At 44.0% G+C, this 20,936-nt stretch overlaps 2 protein-coding genes across 5 annotated transcripts in view; one reads left to right on the forward strand and one right to left on the reverse strand.

Annotated features, from left to right (window-relative positions):
* Window positions 1-3,051, forward strand: part of RB1 (RB transcriptional corepressor 1) — a 125,946-nt gene extending 122,895 nt beyond the window's left edge. For both annotated transcript variants that reach the window (XM_040991413.1, XM_040991414.1), the window contains one exon: window positions 1,193-3,051. In XM_040991413.1, the coding sequence (XP_040847347.1) occupies window positions 1,193-1,266 (74 nt within the window). In that variant the 3' untranslated portion in view covers window positions 1,267-3,051. The remainder of the gene's footprint in view (window positions 1-1,192) is intronic.
* A 4,193-nt stretch (window positions 3,052-7,244) lies between these two features.
* Window positions 7,245-20,936, reverse strand: part of RCBTB2 (RCC1 and BTB domain containing protein 2) — a 40,570-nt gene continuing 26,878 nt past the window's right edge. For all 3 annotated transcript variants that reach the window (XM_040991417.1, XM_040991416.1, XM_040991418.1), the window contains 5 exons: window positions 17,673-17,863; window positions 16,741-16,867; window positions 13,755-13,894; window positions 11,529-11,659; window positions 7,245-7,440 (listed from right to left, as the gene is read on the reverse strand). In XM_040991417.1, the coding sequence (XP_040847351.1) occupies window positions 7,300-7,440; window positions 11,529-11,659; window positions 13,755-13,894; window positions 16,741-16,867; window positions 17,673-17,863 (730 nt within the window). In that variant the 3' untranslated portion in view covers window positions 7,245-7,299. The remainder of the gene's footprint in view (window positions 7,441-11,528; window positions 11,660-13,754; window positions 13,895-16,740; window positions 16,868-17,672; window positions 17,864-20,936) is intronic.

Here is a 20,936-nt window from a genome sequence, read left to right on the forward strand (position 1 = left end):
TTTCCTCAACCAGGTCGGAGGTTGCGGAGCCTTTCTGAAGCTGAGAAAACTGGAAACTAGCAATTTACACTAAAGGCCAACCAAGACATTCCCCAGGTTGCTTTTTAGCTGGTCTCAAAAGAAATTGTCTCTAAAGACTGGGTTGTCCAGAGTGGAAGACCAGAAAGGGGAGGACTAGAACAAATTGACTGTTTTCTTTCATCTCCAAGTAAGAACGTTCTTTGTACTTCTTTATAAAGAGCTGTCCAGCTCTAAAATCCATCCGAGGATTTTTAAATGATTTAAACCAAATGTTTAAGGTTTATCAATATTGTAGTTAATACTGTTCTTTTTTATTTAAAAAAAAAAGAGAGAGAGAGAGAGAAACTTTTCTGAAAGAGTTACAGAGAAGGAAAGACAAAGAAAAAGAGAAAGAAATCATCTACCCATTGGTTCACTCCCCAAATGGCCACAGTGGCTGGGGCAAGGACAGGCCAAAGCTAGCAGCCGTGAGCTTCATCTCAATATGCCACGTAGGCGGCAGGTTCTCACATACTTGGGCCATCTCCTGCTGCCTTGCAGACACATCAGCAGAGCTGGATAGGAAGAGGAGCAGCCAGGACTTGAACTGGCACCCAGACAGGATGCCCGCATCACAGGCAGCAGCTTTATCACAACTGGCTACAGTACTGTATGGGCCTGGTTTAGTTGAGGTGTGAGCTGAAGCCTCTGCAGTAGCTGCAAGACAGGACCTGGCACAAGGATTCCCTAGCTTTGGAGAGGAGACCATCCCTCCCTCCAAAAGACCCAGTTTGAGCAGCATCCCAAACTCAACCTCATTATCTCCAGACCAGTGCTCTGCAAAGTCCCAGGAATGTGGAAGACCATCTTGGGGGGGTGCGGGGAGGGCAGAAAAAATATTAGAAATTATGCTTTGGCCCCTTCTTTTATAGTGTTTGGAGTATGTGTTTTATTATTGTACACACTTGCAAACATGCATACCTACGTAAACACATATATACATAGCACACATATTTAGCAGTATATGCTTAGAAATAGTTTTGTTTCCAGGAATTGATTTTTTAAAAAAATTGGAGGCTCCTGCTTCTGAAAAGTCCTGAGCTCCATCAATCAGATACAATATGTATAGCAGCTCCTTCCAACTTAACCAGCACCATCCGTGCTAGTTAACAGTTCTCTGTCTTTCTTCCAGCATCTACTCGAACACGAATGCAAAAGCAGAAAATGAATGATAGCATGGATACCTCAAATAAGGAAGAAAAGTGAGGATCTCAGGAGCTTGGTGGGCACTGTGTACACTCCTGCCTCTCATGATGTGACTCTATGTGTCTCCCAGGTTGTTTGTGACCATATTTAATATTTTCAGCTCTTTTTTTGTGGATAAAAATATGCAAATCCAAGTTGAATATATGCATTGGCAATTCCTAAGCTACTGCAATGGGATATATGTTGTTTCTGTGCAGGATTGAAAATCTTGTGTAAATCCTGTTACTTAAAACTTTGTAGCAGATGCTTCCATTTCCACGTAGTTCTGCTTAGCGGGTAGTGAGGATAGCCCAGCAGCAGGAATCCTGACAACTTAGGACTCTCTTGGCTACTTTGCCTTCTCTTGTAGCAAGTATATGGTGTTTGCTCTTGCTTTTATTAATTTATATGTATATTTTTAAATTTAACACAAACATCCCTAGAAAAATGTGTCCTCTCTTACAAATGCAATTTGACTAACTGCCCATTCACCCAAATTATTTTGAACTCTTCTTAAACCAGATAACTGTTATAAACCAGAAAAAAAAAACTGATTTTTACACATTAGACTTTATTTTACTATTGGAATCTGATGCACTATGTGCTTGTTTTATAATTTTAGGTCTTAAGTACACACAAAAGGTAAAATGTAACCATGATATTGTCATACTACTGACACAGGCTTCATACCTCAGAATTTGTAAGAATTCGTTATTTGCTTCATCCAACTCATGCTTTAAAATGGGGGATTACGATAGTGGTTTTTTTTTTAACCATTCAGATCACTGAATTTCCCATCTATTACTTGAGTCAGCAAAGCTTTCTGCTAGAGCTTTGCTGAAGAGGACCTTACCACAGCTTATCCTAAGTGCTCTTCTAAAATTTTTGAGTCGTAAAGAATCGAGATACAAATTAACTTCATTCCATAAACAGACTGTTAACAATAGGGGCCTTAATTGTTGTTGTTGTTTTTTTTTTTTGAGGTTTGTGTAATTGCATTCCAACAACTATTCCACCCTCCCTCCTAAATCTGGGAAGGTTTACATTTTTCTCTGGAATGGTACATGTCTTCCATATATCTTTTGAAGTGGCAGTTATCTGCTTTTTTGTTTTTTTTTTAAGTCAGCGTGATCTAACACTGACCACATTGTCTAGTCCAAAATTGCAAGTAAAGCTAATAGTAAGCATCAACCCTTACATAAGCAGCACTCTTTGTATTTTACTTTTGTGCAAAAGCTTCAAATGAAAATAGCTGCATTAGAAAAAGAGGCCTTTCTCCCTTCCTTACATCTGAGGGTATATTTAAACTATCTTGTGTGATTAACTTATTTAGAGGTGGTATAATTTAAACTAGGTAATATTTAAGATAGTAGCAGCTAGCTTTAGGAAAAATCACTTTGTCTAAACTCAATTCTTTTGAAAAAGAAATCTGATCTGATTTGTTAGAAAATAAAATTTTTATTTTGTGCTCAGTTAAATCTTAAACTATGTTGCAAATATCTCAGAACAAAGGCACTAGAAAGCTTTATCCCATCGCATTAATTTTTGCATGAATATCATACCAATCAGTAAGTTTTAGGTTAAGAGCTTACCGTATTTCTGGATATTTTGCTAATAAGTTCACTCTAGAATTAGTGGTGATTCTAGGAATTTCTAAGATCGTGTATTGGAATTTCTTAAGTAAGGCTTTAGGTAATGCTTTATTGCTGTTTTGTATTGGTTAAAATTGTACATTTAAATCGGTATGTTACTATTTTCTACAAGTAATAGCTAGTCTATTTTAAAATAAATTAGCTCAGAGTCTGACGTTGTGTTCTTTCAATTCATTGCATCAACATTTTCTCTGTATGTAAACTCTAGTATCCTATCCATTCATAGCCCTTAATGGATTCTCTATCCTGACAAGTCCCAGGTTTAACCTCTCCAGAACTGAAGCCTTCATAGAAAGCAAAGCTCATAGCCAATAGACCTCTCAATGCCTTCCCCCTCAAATTTCTCAAAATATAATTTAAAGCCATGCAAGTAAAGGTATCTTGTTTCTACCCCATTGTCTCGTTAGTTCATTTAACATTTATTAAGACAAAACCTTAGTCATCTATTAGTGCTTTTTTTTCTTACAAAATCTTCAACATTTATTTTTGTACATTAGAGTAAAATTATAATGAAACCACTAAAACACTAACGTTTCTTGTGGGAGCAAAAGAGGCAGTAAAACTTAAGAGTAGAAAATCTAAGATAAACTTGTGTTAAATGGACACATTTGCTTCTGATGTACCATCATTAGGAACATGGATGTTTTCTCCAACAGGTCACAAATAAACAGCTGAGTCAAGGGATGAGGTCAGAATGCAGACAAACTGTAACAATGGCATAAAATTAACTTCAGACTATGCAGATAAGCTACATGTGAAACAGAAATTAATTTCATGTTTAAACTTGAATTTCATCCTAAAGACACCTCATTATGTGCAATGACACCAAAATCCAAAAATATCCCAAATCTGAAACACTGCTGATCTCAGGCATTTTGGATGGGGGCCACCCACCTGTGTACAGAATTAGAATCCTCAAATCTATATTCTGTTAAGGTCCCCATAGATTATTCTGTTGAGCCCTGAGATAATAAGCACTGAGACATGTAATAGTGTAAACCTCTGGAAATCATTACAGAAAACATCTGGATTAGAAGTCAGAGGACTTACTTGTCCTCTGGCAATAAGGCTGTTGGCCTGTGGTAGAGTTTGGTAAATGGAAATTCATTCCTCATCCCTAAGTAATAAACCCACCTATTTCCCCTACAATATTCCAATTTTTATATTGAGGAATTTAGAAGATCCTGTCACAAGAGCCAAGGACAAGGAAGACAAGGTTATGTTGTTGTTAAGATTTACTTTACTCATTGAAAGGCAGTTTCAGAGATGAGACAAGGAGAGATAGATCTTTCATCTGCCAGTTCACTCCCCAAATGGCTGCATCTGCCAGGGCTATGCCAGGCCAAAATCAGGAGCCAAGAGCTTTGTCAGGTCTGCCTTGGGGTGCAGGGACTCAAGCACTTGGCCCATCCTGTGCTGCTTGCCCAGACATTTTAGCAGGAAACTGGATTGGAAATGGAGCAAGGATGCCAGCGTTGCAGGCTGCAGCTTTACCAACAGTGCTGGCCCGGTAAAGAACTCAGTAAACACAACAATAAGGGAACAATCTGATTTTAAAATGGGCTAAATGGGATCAGGGAGTAAACTTCGTGGTTAAGACACGTGGGCCCAGTTCTTGTTTCTGGTTTCCAAACCCAACCACTTGCTAATGAAGGGCTGGGGAGATGTTAGTGATGGCTTCAAGTAATTGGGTTCCTTCTTCCCATGTGGGAAACATGAATTGTATTCCTGGCTTCAGGCAATAGTCTCAGCCAAGCCATTGTTGGCGTACAAGGAGTGAACAGCAGATGACAGTTCTCTCAAAATTTTCTTCTTTAAAATGCTCTAAGATGCGAATAGAAACGTCAACAAAGAAGATATACAATAGACAAATAAACCTATGAAAAGATGTTTTATATCCTGTGTTACCAGGGTCACGCGAACTAAAGTAACAAGACAACACTTCCACACAGGTACTAGGATGGCAAAATCTGGAACACACACTAAATGAGCTAGTCAGGTTGCAGTTACTGCTGGTGCGAATGCAAAGTGGAGTTACTTTGTTAACGCAGTTACAAAAGTTCATCATTGCTCTTACTATATGATCCTACAGTCATTTTTCCTTGTTACATACTCAGGGTCTAAACAAAAGCCTATGCATAAACATTTATAACAGCTTCATTCACAATTGTCACAACTTGGAAACCACCAAGATCTCCTTCAGTCAGTGAATGGATAAGCTGTGATATAACCATAAAAGAGAATAATATTTTGCTATAAAAGATGATAAGCTATAGGACCATGAAAAGACATGGGCAAACCTTAAGTATCCCTTATCAAAGGAAGGATGCTGCTCTTTCTGTATTTTCCCAACCATGCCACATTCTGGCAATGGTAAAACTGTGTAGACTCTAAAGAGACAGTGTCTGCCAGGGAAGGAGGAAGGGATGACTAGATGGAGCACAGAGGATCTGGAGCAGAGAGACTCTTCTGAATGAAGGCCAGGGCTGTGACATTATCATGTTAAGCTTCTGCAGTATCAAGTCCTGACTGCTTCACTTCTGATCCAACTCTTTGCTAATGACCTGGGAAAACAGAGGATGGCCAAAGTTCTACGGCCCCCTGCACCCATGTAGGCAGCTCCTGGCTTTGGACTGGTCCAGCACTGGCCATTGCAGCCCTATTTGGGGAAGGGAGGTGGTGTACCAGCAGATGGAAGACCTCATTGTCTTGCCTTCTCCTTATAACTCTGCCTTTCAAATAAAAATAAATATTAAAAATAAAATAAAACAACAACAAGATCAAAATCACCACTTTTCTGTAAGATTCTACACTGGTGGACTTACGTCATTCTCCATTTGTCCAAACTGAAAGAATGTATGGCACCGACAGCAATCCAAGATGCAAATGTGGACCACGAGAGGTTATGCGGTGTCAGCACAGGCTCTGGTCAGCTGTCATGAGGCACCATGCTGGAGGCAGATGTGGATCATGGGAACAGCCACACACGTGGGAGGAAGGGGAGGCAGACAGGAACTCTGAGCTTCCCTCCCAGTTTTGCTGTGAATCTCAGAATACCCTAAAAAAATAGTCTTCCCCAAAAGGTGAGCTCATCAAATAAAGAACAGTCAACCACACGAAAAGCAATGATTCTATGTTTTAGGGTCCGTTTTGTTAGGAAGCCCTTATCTGAGCAAGTGCTTCAAAACCCATGCAGAATACATCACCTTATGCCCTGACAAGTGACATGAGTCTGCTGCTTTATGATACTGCTGTGGCTCATGGATAAAATGACCACACATTTGCTCTGTTATCTGCAAATAAGCATTTTATTATCAAATAGTTTGACAACAGAACAAGATTTCTAATTCCAAAAGGGTTTTCTTTACATAATACCACATTGGGAGACACATAAAAGAATCTGATGCTGCATCATGTTCCAGTTTGGGTTTTTTTTGCAGTTAAATAAATTGTTTTGATCTAAAAAGTACAAATGGATTAATACCATGAAATATAAGTGCTAATTCATTTTCAGCTGGTACTTTATACTAGTGCCAGGTAGCAAGATTTATTTCATGGAACCTAAAAGTCAACTACCAGAAAAACTCATGATAATTTTTCCTTATGGAGGCAAATCTCTCAATACGAAGAACAGCAGAGGGCTTAATGTAATTATGTAAGGCAGATGAGCTCAGAAATCATACTCAAAGACAGCATTTCATATTCAGTATTCCATGAGAGAATTAATGACTCAGAGTAAACAGAAAATTAAAATTAGCCCTTGGGCCTTCCATAATTTAATTGCTAAGGCCTTTCATGAAGTCTAATTAACCCTCTCAGTTAGCCAGAACTACTCAGAACAATGTACCAGAAGGACAGACTGCAAGCATTACAGACTGTTTTAAAATCAACTTTGCGGAAGTCATTCCTCCATCCAGTTTTCTACCTATAAAGCTATTCCCAGACCAGCCTTAAGACTGATAATAAATTCATCACATGCCTACCACATGCAGGGCAGTGTGCTGGGTTCTGAAAACGTGGCAAGGACAGCATTCCTTGTCAAGCTAGGCATGTGCCATCAGCCAGCTGAACTGAGGGAATATTTGTCTGGAATAGCAGGCTGAGAGAGCGTACCAAGGGTGCCCGATGTATGTGATTCAAAACGGGAAATGGTAAGGACAATGCACTTCATTATGCGCCCTGAACACAGTCCCATTGGAGCAGAGCATTTAATGCTTTCTATGTAAACGGTGGATTCAGGCAGGTACAAAGACTGACACCATCTTTTCTCCTGACAGAATGCAAATGTCGGCCGAATGCCGCTCACTGCACACGCAACTGATTAGAGAGAGATGATTGATCTCTGGCTTCTGCAGAGGAGATGGAAGGCTCCCCAAACCCTTCCCTTTCCTGCCAGCGGGCGTCAGTTTTTAAAGGCTCCCACTCTGCTTGCTTTGCTGATAAAGTTCTTCAGGAGATCGTGGTCCATCTCGGCAAAGCCTGAAGTTTGTGTTACCACAGTCAGATGGTTGATGCAGAATCTGAAGCAGAATTCTTCTAAATCCTAGAGACAACAGCAAAAATCCTTTAAGCAAATTTCTATTTCCTGATGCAATGCAGGGTGGCATGAGAATTCCCACTTGTTTGTAGACCAGGACAAAGGACTGGGTACCCCACAGGAGGAAATGTGGGCATGGTAAACCTACATGACAGCAACTATGGATCTGTGCTATAGAAATCTAAATAACACAGAGGAAATACACATACTCCTCCACACCAGCCAAGGCAAGCAAAGCTGACAGGGGCCCTAAGTACATGAACGCTCCATTGCCTGTTCCTAGGGATACCACTTCTCCTTTATTTGTTTCACTTCCAATTCTGGCTAAAAACAGCACAGCCCTCCTTTTAGTTTCCCTGGGAGCACTTAAAATGATGCACTCTTGGTTGAACTTTACAAGTAGCATTTGTGCTGACAGCACAAGAAAGTAAAACAAGACAAATACACGCTCCCTAGCTGATTCATACAGGGGATTGTAGCTCCACTACACAGCTGGGGTATAAATATGTGGACATTAGTGACTGGGCATTTTGAAGCCTTATAGAAGGAGATCAAACCAACAGAATTGCTATGTTCTCCCATGAGAACAGAAAGACCCCCAAAACTGCTCACTCCATCTATTCCCTTTTCCTTCCCAAGATGGAGATTTCCTAGCAGTATTCAATAAGGACAAGACACAGATAGAGGTCCAGCTATGCCAAAGACTCAATACACTGGCACAAGGTGGTCCTGGCAGTGAGGAAATTCTGTCCACATACCACAAAGCCTTGGTACTTTTTGGCAGAAGGACGGTAGCCAACTTGAGCTGCTACTGCCGTATACATCGTCATCTTTAAAGTGAGACCCTTAGCTCCTCGTTCCTGGTGACTCTCACACTTCTCTCCTCAAACCCCACAACCCACAACCAGTCTCTGAGCCTCCACCTTGACAGGCATGTTCATTCCCTAGCTATCATCTACTGAACACCAAAACCAACCTCCCAATGTATCCCCCCACAAAGGTTGCTCCCCACCAGTCTTCCCTCTCTCCATCAATGATAACTTTATCCTTTCACCTGCGCAGGCTAGAAACCCTGGAGTCTTCCTTGTTTCTCTTTTTTCTCCTTTTCCCAACCCTCATTTTTAAATCATTTACAGATTCTCTCATCTCTGCCTTCAAAACCTATTCCAGGGCCAACTACTTTTCACTAACCCCACAGCTAAGAAAAGTGCAGGCCCCTTCCTCATCAGTATTTCCTGAGTTACAGTTCTCCTTGCCCAACAGCCTTGTGCTCCACATGGCGGTTGCAATGTTTCTGGTGCTGTAAGGCTCCCTGCTCGCTGCTCTCCAGACCCTCCTGCAGCTGCCCTTAGCAGGCCTTGCTCCCTCCACACCCTGCCTCCACCACACCGCCTTGTGACCTTCATCTGCCACCTTCCTGCTCACTCCATCTCTCCACCAGGATCTTGCTCGCTCTCTCTCAAACTCTACCTGCAGCTCCTTCAAGTCTTTGCTCAGGTCACCTGTCCAGGGATGTCTTCCTTCCAACACCTGCCCAATCTTAAACATCAACTTGAGTCTAAGCCTGGGCCTCCCAAGCTCTAGCTGACTTTCCCTATTTTGCTTACCACCATCTGATATGGCATATACTGTATTCATTGACTTACTGCCCACCTGCCTGCACCAGCAAGTTCCAGGAAGGCAGAGTTCTGATCCCTTCTGTGCACCTGCAGAATCCCTTGAGCCTAGAGCAGTGCTGAGCATATAGCAGGCCCTCAGAGACTATCTGTGATATGAGTGAACACTGCTGGCTAGAATAAAGGGGACAGTTGAGAATTTTCATTAAATCCATAAATGTTCAATTTGGTGGGGATTGTATTTCAGTTTTGCATTGTGCTAGCTTACTAAGAATTAGTCTCCTCAAACATCAGTTTCCTCATTTTAAAATGAAGGATAAAAAAAAAATAATAATGCCTTTATCTTAAAAGGCTGTTTAAAGAGTAAATGAGAAACTGTGCTTCGAATACTTCCTGACTCATATTTTATGTACTAAATAGCAATCTAGCATGAAGGAAAATTATTTACTGAATTACTCATATCCCTTACATTCTTACTGGATTATATAAGAACCAACTAAATCAAATATATTGTTGATAACACTTATTTTAAGTGGTGTACACATAGTTTCCCTTACTTACAGTCTATTATATTATTTTTCTGTACAGGAATTGGCCAGACAGACTGTAGGAAAATAGACTGCCTCTGTCTGCAAAGTTGAACACACACTACACAAGTATTCATGAGTATCTACTATGTGTCAGATGCTATCCTATGCCCCAGAGGCACAGTAGAAAGAAAGGCCAAGCTATTTCTCAATGGAGCTTTCTCCCAGAGGATAGAGGACTGGCAGGTGACCACACATGTAATTCCCATAAAGAGGGAATGTGAAGAGTCTCAGAAACACAGCCTGGTTCATGGTATGCGCTCCAAGCCACCATCTCTCTCTCGAGGCCAGCATCAATACCATGACCCAAAAGCACAAACTCCAGGAAAACCACTTGGACTTTGGCCATGAAGCACTCCTTATGCTCTAAGTACTCAAAACATGATCACCTCCGTGTCAGAGAAGCCTTCACGACACTCTTAGATGTCAGTGTTTTAAGGTGGGCTGTACTGGCTTTCACTGTTAGGTTGAAAAGATGGGGCGGGGCCTTCAAATATTAATATACGAGTGTGCTTGAAAAAGTTCATGGAACATAGATTTAAATTCTAAGTTTAGTCTGATGCCAAAACTGCATTTTCTAAGGAATTATCTTACGTACCCTTGTATATAATGCTACAGGAAAAAAAAAATCAGAAGTTGGCTGTATTAAAGCCAAAATGTAATCTGGTTGGTGAGTCATTTCCTTCCTTTCATTTCTTTGTACTTTCCAGTTTTTCTTTAATAAGCATAATATGATTTATATAAGCAGAAAACAAGCTATATCCTTTTTCCTTTTTTTTTTTAACTAAAATGTCCCTGTTTTTGAGCAAAAGGGAGGATATCCTCACACCAAAAGGAAATCAACTTCAAGAAGTTCTGGCCTGTTTCCTAGAGATTTAGCTCTGAGACATAATTTTCTTTCCTTCCTTCATTATCATAACAATACACATTCACTTGTGGAAAGTTAAGAAAAACAAGACAAGGAATAAAAACCTCATAATCCCACCATCCAATGAGAGTCACTGACCATATCATATTAAGTTCTTCATATTAAAAAAAAAAGTACTTCATATTTTTCTAAAAACATTAACACTAGGATCCCAGTTTTTCACTTGATGACCTACTGGGAATAGTTGTATAACAGTAGCATTTTACAAACAATCCTCTTCATAATGTCTTTTTCTAAATTTTCAAACCCATCAACTGTTACTATTAGCATTTCTCAAACTGAATCTTTGTCCAAATCCATGATCGCGTCCTTAAAATAAATTCCTTTAGTACATCCCCTAGCTTAAGAATGACATCTCTAGGGCTTTTAACATGTGTTCCACTCAGTTGCCTTTGTGAACTTGCACTCTCACCAGCAGTGTGGCGGCCCACACATCATGGACCTGCATTATTCCTAAGCTGCATGATGTGGTTTGATGGGTAAAAAGCTATCCCATGTTCCCATTTCTATTTTTTATGTGATTAAGGATTCATTTGTTTTAGTTTTTTTTGTTGTTCTTTTTCTTTTTATCAAACTGCTCTATTTTTTAAAACTATAATAAATTTGCTTTGTTATATGTTGCAAATATTTCCTGTATATTGTTTAATTTCTAATTTTCTCATTGGCAGTTTGGAGTGTATATATATATATTTTTTTATCATTCAAACTCAGATCTAATGATCCTTTCTGATTTCTGCCTTTGAAGTCGCTCTAACATCATAAAAAAATAATCCCTTAGGTTTCTTCTAGTACATTATTTCTTTTACATGAAGTAACTGACCTAGAGTTTATTTGAACTTCGGGCCTGACACAAACGCCTAAGCCCAGCCTGCCCGGAAGTAGGTGGCAGGTGGAGTCTGGCAGAGAAGAGCCCACCTTACCTGAGGGAACCTGTCACCTTACCTGGGCCAGCCAGCGCCTTACCTGGGCGTCATATTTCACTGCGGCTGAGAGCAAGGCAATGGCGTTCTCCTCGCAGATGCCTTGCTTGATAGTTTGCTGACAGAGCTTTTTCAAACGGTTTTCTCTATAGAATGTGGCCAAGTCCAGCAGTCCTGGGGGAAAGAGGAGGGGAACACTTCCGCACTCTGATGGGAACTCCTGCCAGCCACGGGGCCAGCAGGACCAGGACCCTGCTCATCTGAATGTCACCGGCAGGGGCTCTGTGCAGAAACGTGGCCTGACTCCCACTTGCCCCACGCACCTCTACCAAAGAGGAGGCCCAGACTGAGCAAACCCCATGACACAAACGATCTGCTCACCAGAACTAGGCAAAGCAAAAAAACCTTAATGATTCTTCATAAGAGGGCAGGGGTGGGGTACGCGGCTCTCACTGCCCCTCCCCCTGCACTCCACGCCCCGCCAACCTGCAGCATCCCTGGTCATCTCACTGACACACAAGCACACATACACGCGCACACTCAGCTTTCCTCAAAAGACCCAGAAAACCTGATCTGCACCCTTTGGAAAACCAAAAGACCACCAGGAAAACCTGACCCTCACCTGCATGTGGCTCCCATTACCCCTAGCCCTTTTCTTGGCTCCTCTCTATGGCAATCGTCCCAGAGAACTGGCATTCTTCCTTTCCTTACCTCCCATTCTGACCTCAGGTCTTTGCAGTCTCATTCCCACCATTCCTGGAAACCCCAGCTGTGATTGCTGGCAATGGCTTCCACACCAACTGTTCTCCACCCACAGAGATCTCTCCCCTGCAACACTGTGTTGGTCAGTGTGCAGATCCCTAGTCTGAGCAAAGGCAGGGCTGGGCAGGAACGAGTTGTGAAGCTGCAAGCTGGAGGCCTAGGGGGCTGTTGTAGGCTAGCACAGAACCCTAAGGAATGGCGCCACAACTCTAAATCCTGGCCCAAACCCAAACCTGGTCTTTCAGTTCCTAATGAAGATACATTTTTCCAAGTAGGAGGATCAAACATATTTTATCCCAAGTTTGTTAGTTTGGCACATAACTTCTGTACTTTTTAGGGCATTTAGACCTTTCTTGGGATCCTTGCAAATGCTGATGGTACATCCATAAAACACTATCACTGAGATGTATGACAAGCAGCTTGAACTCCCTGGACTCGTCAAGGCCAAGAGCAAATCCCAAGGCCAGTGTGCTGGCTCAGTTGGCTAATCCTCCCCCTTTCAAGTGCCAGTATACCAGTCCATGTTTTGGCTGCTCCACCTCCCATCCAGCTCCCTGTTTATGGCTCAAAGCCTTGGGACCCTGCACCCACATGGGAGACCAGGAAGAAACTCTTGGCTCCTGATTTCGGATCTGCTAAGCTACTGCCATTGCAGCCATTTGGGGAGTGAACCAGTGGATAAAAGATATTCTGTCTTTTCTCTCCACAAATCTGCCTTTCCAGTAAAAATACATAAATCTTAAAAGAATAAAAATGAGTAAAAAAGCCTGTTGCTCCCTATCTTCCTCATCCTGGTGATGGTACTTCCATTAACCTGGCTGCCCAGGCCAAATCTCTTGCTTGGTCATCTCCCTGTCCTCTTATCCCATATATCAACAAACCCCATCAGCCGCATCTTTCAAATACATCCAGCATTTGTTCTGTCTTCAATGTCTCGTCTGCTACCTCACCCTAACCCGGGGAACCACTAAGCTCACACCTGAATACCAGCTATCGGACTTTTACAACAGATCACATCACCCCTCTGGCAGAAGCTGCTGGTTGCACCCTTAACCCCAACACACACACACACACACACACACTTAATATCATTTTCATCCTAAACCAAAGAATTTCTAGCTGTTCCATGGCTAAATGGAAATGCCTACTTTCCCAGCATCCTTTGCACCTGAGTATGGCCTTGATTAACTCTGGCCCATGATTTGAAAGCAGTGGAACTCCAGGGTCCCTTCCCCTGGAAGCACTGCAATCTGCCCACTGCCCTCAGTATCTGTGCCTTCCTCTAGGTGCCTCCTGCAGTACCCCATGGCGGCAGATGGTTTGATAGTTCACCTGGCTCTTATTTTGTCTGTCTAGTCCACCCAACCTCTGTAAAAAGTCCTAAAAAGGGAAATGAGTGAGTTCGATATAGAACCTAAGAACTTTCTCTCACAGCACCTTTCTATTTGGGTGTTGGAGAGATGTTACACACGCTTTGCTGCTGCCTTGGGGCAGTCTTGGTCATTACCTACGGCTTCCTCCGGGGAAAGGCTGATGCTGTCTGTGTACAGATACTCCAGGAAGGCTCTGAAGACGGGATATGAAAATTCGCTCATCTCTATGATGTCATCCTCACAGTCTTCCAATGAGGAACGAAAATGCTCACACCTGAAGGAAGCAAGGAGGGTCAGGTGCTGGCTTGGGGCATAGTCACACCTCACCTTGGCTCCTAACAAGGCTGCACACCCACTGCTGCTGCAGGTGCACAGGTGGCTGGCTGCCTCCTGGGCCATGCAAGTGGAAACAGTGCTGGGCACCCCAGTCTCTTTTCTACATCACACTCTTTGATCAGCGCTGATACAAATTGGATGGGTTTATTTTCTGTAAGTCTGAGTAATTGTGTTGCTTCATCCCATTACGGGTTGAATTGGGGGCCCTAAAAATTCCCAAGCCAAAATCATAATCACAAGGCTTCAGAATGTGGCTTCGTTTGGAGACAGCATCTCTACAAAGGGAGCAGAGTTACACTGAGTTCTCTAGGTGGTGTTCACTGACCTCAATTTACAATAAAAGGAAAGTCAGACACAGGCTTGTACACAGCTAACATGCCATGCAGACATGCAGTTTATTGCCACAAACCAGGGAATGCCACAGACCGAGGGAGGCCCTAGAGACGAGGGCCGAGGCAAACAATGAATGCTCCCTCCCAGCCCGCCAATGAAATCTGTCCTGCCAACTCCCTGACCCCGGACTTGTGCTTCTACCACTGTGGGTGAACACCCTCTGTTGTGTAAGTCACCAGCTTCTAGCCCTAGGATACAGCAAACTCATTTGCTTCTGTCTTCCTTTATGAAGATCTATGGGCAAGAGTGAGAATGAATGGATTTGCACAGCCTGACCTTGCTGAACAGGAACATGAGACCATGAGAGGAAGTTTGCCGTTCACTGAAGCAGGAATTAAGTGTCTGAACTGCAGAGTAGCCACAGTTTGGCTCCCCACTCATGCAGAAATCTAAACCACAAAGTCTTAAATGAATGATGCTAACAGGGAGGGAACTTAATCCGATTATGGTGTCTGCAGGTGGGGCCTTCAGGTGGTGATTGAGTTGGATTAGGCCACTAGGGTGGAGCCCCCGGGTCAAGTTCAGACCACAAGCCTGTTTTGCCTGGCCAAGTGGTCCTTCCCTGCATGTGTCCCACCATCTATCACTTTCAACTGATTTCAAACTGATGGGGCCGCTGGATCTAGGACCATGAATCTCCAAAACCATGAGCAGAAATAAGCCTTCTTCACCCCATGGTGGCATCTCCAGGTATTTTAGCTGTAGGAATGAGCATCTGACTAATTCAACTTGTTATCCAACAATATATAGCATTTCCAAATCACTAGACTATGAGAAAGGAGTCAGGCATGGCTAAATGCATACCATATCATTCTGTTCCTATAAACTCCTACAAAATGCTAGCTAATCTATAGTGACAGGGAAGATCAGCGGGCGCCGGGAGGCCTGTGGCCTAATGAGGGAAACGTTCTACATCTTGGTGGGTGGAGTTTTCACAGGCGTGTGCATGCAACAGATTTCACCAAACACATCTGGGATGGATGGACTTCATTGCTCATAAACTAAACATTGACAAATTTGATTCCTATAATCTTGGTGTTAACTTTACCCTGGACCTTTGTCAATCTGGAAAAGCCTGATCTTGACTTTTAAAGGCATCTAACTGTTCAGTGTCCCACAGCCGACTAGGGGCAGTGATTGTCCTGGGCTAAACTCCCACAGTCTGCCTTAGCAGGAAGTTGGAGCTGCAAGTTCCCAAGTAGGCAAGATCATGTGTATCCAAGTCCCCAGAACTGTGTGAAAAGCACAGGGCCCAGCCAGTGAGTGCCAGCTGGCTGCTCTTTCTGGTATCTCAGTGGGCATGATACGGTAGGCAGAGTGGGTGAGGGATGAGAAGCTAAGGACGGCCAGCCAAAGCATGTGTATGGCGTAAGTCCCAACACCTTCTGTGCCGACTCCACATAGTAAAAGGTAGGCAGCCCACCCCTCATGCCACTAAGCCTCACTGTCCATCACATGCCACATACCATGACACTCCCCTGGAGACCAGCACATGCATTACAGCCCCACCACAAGGCTGCCTCCTCTGAGCACTCAACCAGGCCCTGCCCCAGCACTACCCCAGCCATGTAAACAGGATGACCCCAGCTCAGGTGGCAGGGCAATTCTCATCTCTAAGTGGGCACAATCCCTTTGCCTTTCCATGAACCCCGCTTTCCTACTTGCCTTCATCAAAGTCTCCCAGTTGCACTCTCAAACTCCAGAAGACAAGAATCTGGGCTAAGAGCAGCTGAGGGCTCTGCACCCAGCCAAGACTCCTAATCCAACCAACATAATTTGGGGGTCTTGTCCCCCAAGAGAACCTCCTTCAAGCACTCTAAGGAATGTGACAGGAGGAACGATTGCCCAAACCACATGCCTAGCTCCTGTGGCACACCTGCATGCTTGGTTGCTTCACATGCTATGTCTTCACCCAGGCCGCACTATGTGCCATACATTCTTTTCTGATTACTGAAGCACCCCATATTACTCCTCAGACACTTAGAATACAGTGTTTGAATGCGGCGGGTCGGCACTGTGGTGTAGCACATAAAGCTGCAGCTTGTGACGGCAGCATCCCACACAGGCACTGGATCAAGTCATGGCCACTCTACTTCCCCTCCCTACTAACGTGCCTGGGAAAGCAGCAGAAGATGACCCAAGTGCCTGGCCCCCTGCACCTACATGATAGACTGGGAAAAAGCTCCTGGCTCCTGGCTCCTGGCTTCAGCCTGGGCTTAGTCCTAGTTGTTGTGAATATTTGGGAAATGAGAAAGTAGATGTAAGATTCTTTCTCTCTCTGTTTCCCTATGCCCCACCCCCATTAACTCTGCCTTTCGAACAAATAAATCTTTTTTTTTTAATGTTGAATGAATAGGTTGCTCTCAATTCTGAAAATAAATGAGTCCTTACCTAATTTTGAGAAGGACTCTATGTGCATAAATGTACTTTCCATCAACCAGAAACTTGAGGTCTGCGGTGTCCGGGTTGTCAAATTCCCTCTTCAGCGACTCAGCCACAGTGAGGTGGTCATCAGGTTCTAAGAGGATGACATAAATGCTCCTGGAGTTACAGACATGATGGCAACACAGGTCGGGCAGAGTGCTGGTTTGTGGATGCCCACAAAGATGCCAGTCCCCCAAAACAACTGACCAGCTGAGCAATGCCCTTTTCCTCGAAATAAGGATTTGCAACTCTGTAACTTCAGAACCTCACCCTCACCTGCTTATAAATCCAGCAAAACAACAGCAGGGTGGGCATCTGGTGCAGGGGTGAAGACATCCCTGGGGAAGCCCTTATGTCACTATCAGGTGCCTGGGTTCGAGTCTCAGCTCCTTTTCCCATTCAGCTTTTCTGCTAAGGCACACCCTGGAAGGCAGCAGGAGACGCTCACGCACTTGAGTCCCTGTCATCCTTTGAGATACATGACTGGAGATCCAGGTTTCTGGCTTTGCAAGCAGTAAATTGCAAATTCTGTTCCCTACCTCACTCTGCCTTTCAAACAAAATAAAACATTTTAATTCCTTTAAGTCCCAAGCCATCTCACTCATTTTGGATGGACTTTTGCAATGTCTGAGTAAACATCGTAGCTAAAAATAAAGGATATGAATAACCAGGGAAATGAAAAAGCAGTCAAGTAAATTCAATTTTCATTTAGCCAAGCTGCTGTTTCCTGTTACATTTAAGAAAGTTACACAATTGCTTCTTTTTCCCAGGAGCCCATTCGAAGGAAACAGAGTTTAAGGCCCTGTCCTCACTAAGCCCTTCCCACCAAAGAACGAACGTCCACTCTCCTCCAGGTCCAGGACCTCGGACCACGCCCCCAACACACAGTGACAGCTCACCCACGGAGAGCAGGCGCCAGGAGACGGCGGGCGTGGCGAAGCAGGCGAAGACGTCGTCGGTGCAGGAGAAGTGGGTGAGGTGAGGCAGGATCACCGACTGGCCCCGGCACTGGCCCCACATGTACACGTGCCCGCCCTGGGTCTTGGCGGCGGACGTGTGCGCAGAGTGGCAGGCTGCGATCTCAATGATCCTGGATTGATAAGCAAAAACCATATGACACTAAACAGAGGAACGACTTGACTGCTCCATTCCCAGTGTTTCACTGATGTGGGGGCTTCATCAACTTAACTTACAGAAAGCCGTGGGCCTGAGAAGAGGGGAAAACAAACAGAACAAAACCCAACAGAACAAAGACGCACAGCTTCATCTTCTGAAGGCCTGGGCACCAAACAGTAACTTTCATTTAAACCTCATGTCAAGGACTCTTGTCATTCATAGGATTCTGTCTGCTTCCACTCTGAGCCAGCAGGCCTAGGGAAAATTTGAGGGGATGCCAAACAGTTCATGGAAACATAGATGTCAAACATAAGTTTATTCTCAAAAGAACTTTGAAAGTCATGGACAGGGTTCTCACAGTAGGCAGTTTCCATGATTGTTTTTGAAGAATCCTGGTCATGCGGTGTCTCACTTTGAAATTGCAGTGCAATCCAAGAGAGCAGATGAAGAGAGAGGGAGAAGGAAATATTTACCTTTTTCTTGAGATATTATTGACTTACTGAAGAAGACAATAAAGATTTAGGCTAGCCTGACCCAGGGTGAGGACAGAAATGCCGAATCAGCATGACGCTGTTTTCCTGGTGCAGCTGTGCAGGCTCCACACAGCACATCCAGGGATCCCCCGCCACGGGGGGATACACCTGAGGCCCAGAGCAGTAGTTTTTCTGGGATCAGCCTACAACAGGCCCCAGCACAAAGTTTACAATGGACAGAAAAGTGGTTGATGGAACACCTCCTAACTGGGAAACAATGTGTTGTTGACTCTGAATTAAGGGGTTTTCTTTCACAAGCCACCACACAGAAGAGGACAGGAAATCATTGGTTTTACCCTAGGTAAAGTCACTTTCATAAACCGGCCTCTTTTAAAGGGCCTGTTCGGGAAGCTGGATTGTTATCTTTCTAACTATGATTTCTCAGAAACTCATATAAACAGCTGTTTCAGTTTGCACACTTGAAATTTAGCATGAAGGACTCAATTTTTTTAGCCTGCTCTCTTGGAGCCCCATGCAGAAGCTTTGTCTAAAATTGCTCCTCCTGGGGCAGTCATTTGGGTGCAGTGGGTTAATGATGCATTGGGGCATTCACATCCCATCTCAGAAAGCCTGAGTTCAAGTCCTCCTCCCCTGCTTCCCGTACAGCTTCCTACTGTACATCCTGACAGGAAACGGGAGACGGCTCTAGTCCTGGGCCCTTGCCACCCACATGAGAGATCTGGCTGCTGGCTTCCGCCCTAGCTATTACAGCCATCCGGAGAGTGAACCCATGGATGGAAGATGACTTTCTTCTGTTTCTCTGTTTTTCCTCCTTCTCTGTCTTTGTTGTTCTGCCTTTCAAATAAATAAAAATCAGGGACCGTTGTCCTGGAGTAGAGGGATAAGTCATTGTCTGTGAGTCACTGTTTTGAGTCGCAGCTGCTCCACTTTTGTCCAGCTCCCTTACTAATACATCCAGGAAAGCAGTGGAGGACAGCTCTAGTTCCTGGGCTCCTGTACCCTCTGCTTGGATTGCCAGGTTCCCGGCTTTAGCCTGGCCCAGCCCTGGTCATTCTGGCTATTTGGATATCTGGGGAGTGAACCAGCAAAGGAAAGATATCTCTCCTTCCCCCGCCCCGACACATACACACACACTCCCTCTTTCACTCTATAACTCTACCTTTCAAATAAACAAAACATAAGCTTAAAAAAAAAACCAAATAGCAACCACCTATTATTTTTAATTCAACACTATGGCTACTTAGCATTTGAAATAGCATCTCTTTTCTAGAAAAAGCATTTTTTCCCCCCTAACAATCAGTGCAGATCAGAAGATGGTCCCTGCAGGATTCCTTTCCTGACATTTGCACGCTTGGGTCAGTCACCGGCTTCAGCCAGTGTTGATTGGGCCAGTGGGGACACCGTGGCTATGGTCTGTCTTCCCAGTATGTGGACTCTTTACTGCACATGAAGAAAGCGGGAGAAAGAAGAGGCTCCCTTCTTTAAGGAGAATGACATCCACTGCAACCTTCCCCAAGAATTTTGCTGTCAAGCTCCCTAGGCAGCCCTGACTGGGAAGCCTGCTACACTGTACCTCAGGTGGGGCCAAGAGGTGGCAGGGCGTGGCTCTCTGCTCCCAGCAGTTAGAGAGGCCAGGTTATGTAATTCTTTGCAATCAGTGTTATCACCCATGTTGTGGTCACTCTTCATGGGGGGGAAATCACTACCTGCTCTTAATACCAAGGTTTGGTGCCACACTAGTGGCATGATCCCCAATAACTGCAAGGCTTGTTGGCTGTGAAGAACTAGAAGTGAAAAAAGCGAAGAGTGAGAAAAGAATGAAGGATGGAGAACAACATAGGGGACAAAAGGTCATTTGGGAGGCAGAAGACTAACGGGAAACAAGTAGCATAAATCTAAGATGCAGAGCAGGGACTCTGGTCTTGGCTGTACAAGTCACAGTGCTTGCCATCAACCTCAAGATGCCAGAGATGACTCGCCAGCTCCAGGCTCGGCCAGCGCTGTGCTCACTGCTTTCCTGCTGCTTTGAGAACAAACCCAAGAGCTGGCCGGTCGGATGCCATAAGATGACAACTTTGCAAAGACTGGGAATGCGGGAGTTAAAGGGAAGACCAGCATTTGACTTATAAAAATTGTTTTAAGGTAAACGCAGGTGCTGACAAATATTAGGATGACTCATCACGAAAATCTGGGAATGATGTTTTACAGATTTCCCTGGGGTTGTTGATTGGGCCAAGAATTCAATGCAGGCACATTTTTGTTTGTTCCACAGCTGTGAACAGACAACCAGGAACTGAAGTTTCACCCCGCTCCAGAAGTGATTCTGCTTCTCATTAGTCAAGCTTTCCCAAAAGTGTTAGTGGGAGGGTTCTCATGAGGGAAGTCATTTGGTATCCTGGAAGGAAAAGTGGAGAACCGCACAGCGATTACACTCCCCCACAATAATCCAGTGACACGGGCCTGACTAGAACAAGGCAAACTCAGAAAGTGGGGTCAGGAATTCCCACCTAAAACATTCATTCATGCTCTTGCCAGCCAAAACAAGGTGGATGT

This window comes from Ochotona curzoniae, unplaced genomic scaffold (genome assembly GCF_017591425.1).
Source record: "Ochotona curzoniae isolate NIBS_2020 unplaced genomic scaffold, NIBS_Ocur_1.0 contig_64, whole genome shotgun sequence".
NCBI lineage: Eukaryota > Metazoa > Chordata > Mammalia > Lagomorpha > Ochotonidae > Ochotona > Ochotona curzoniae.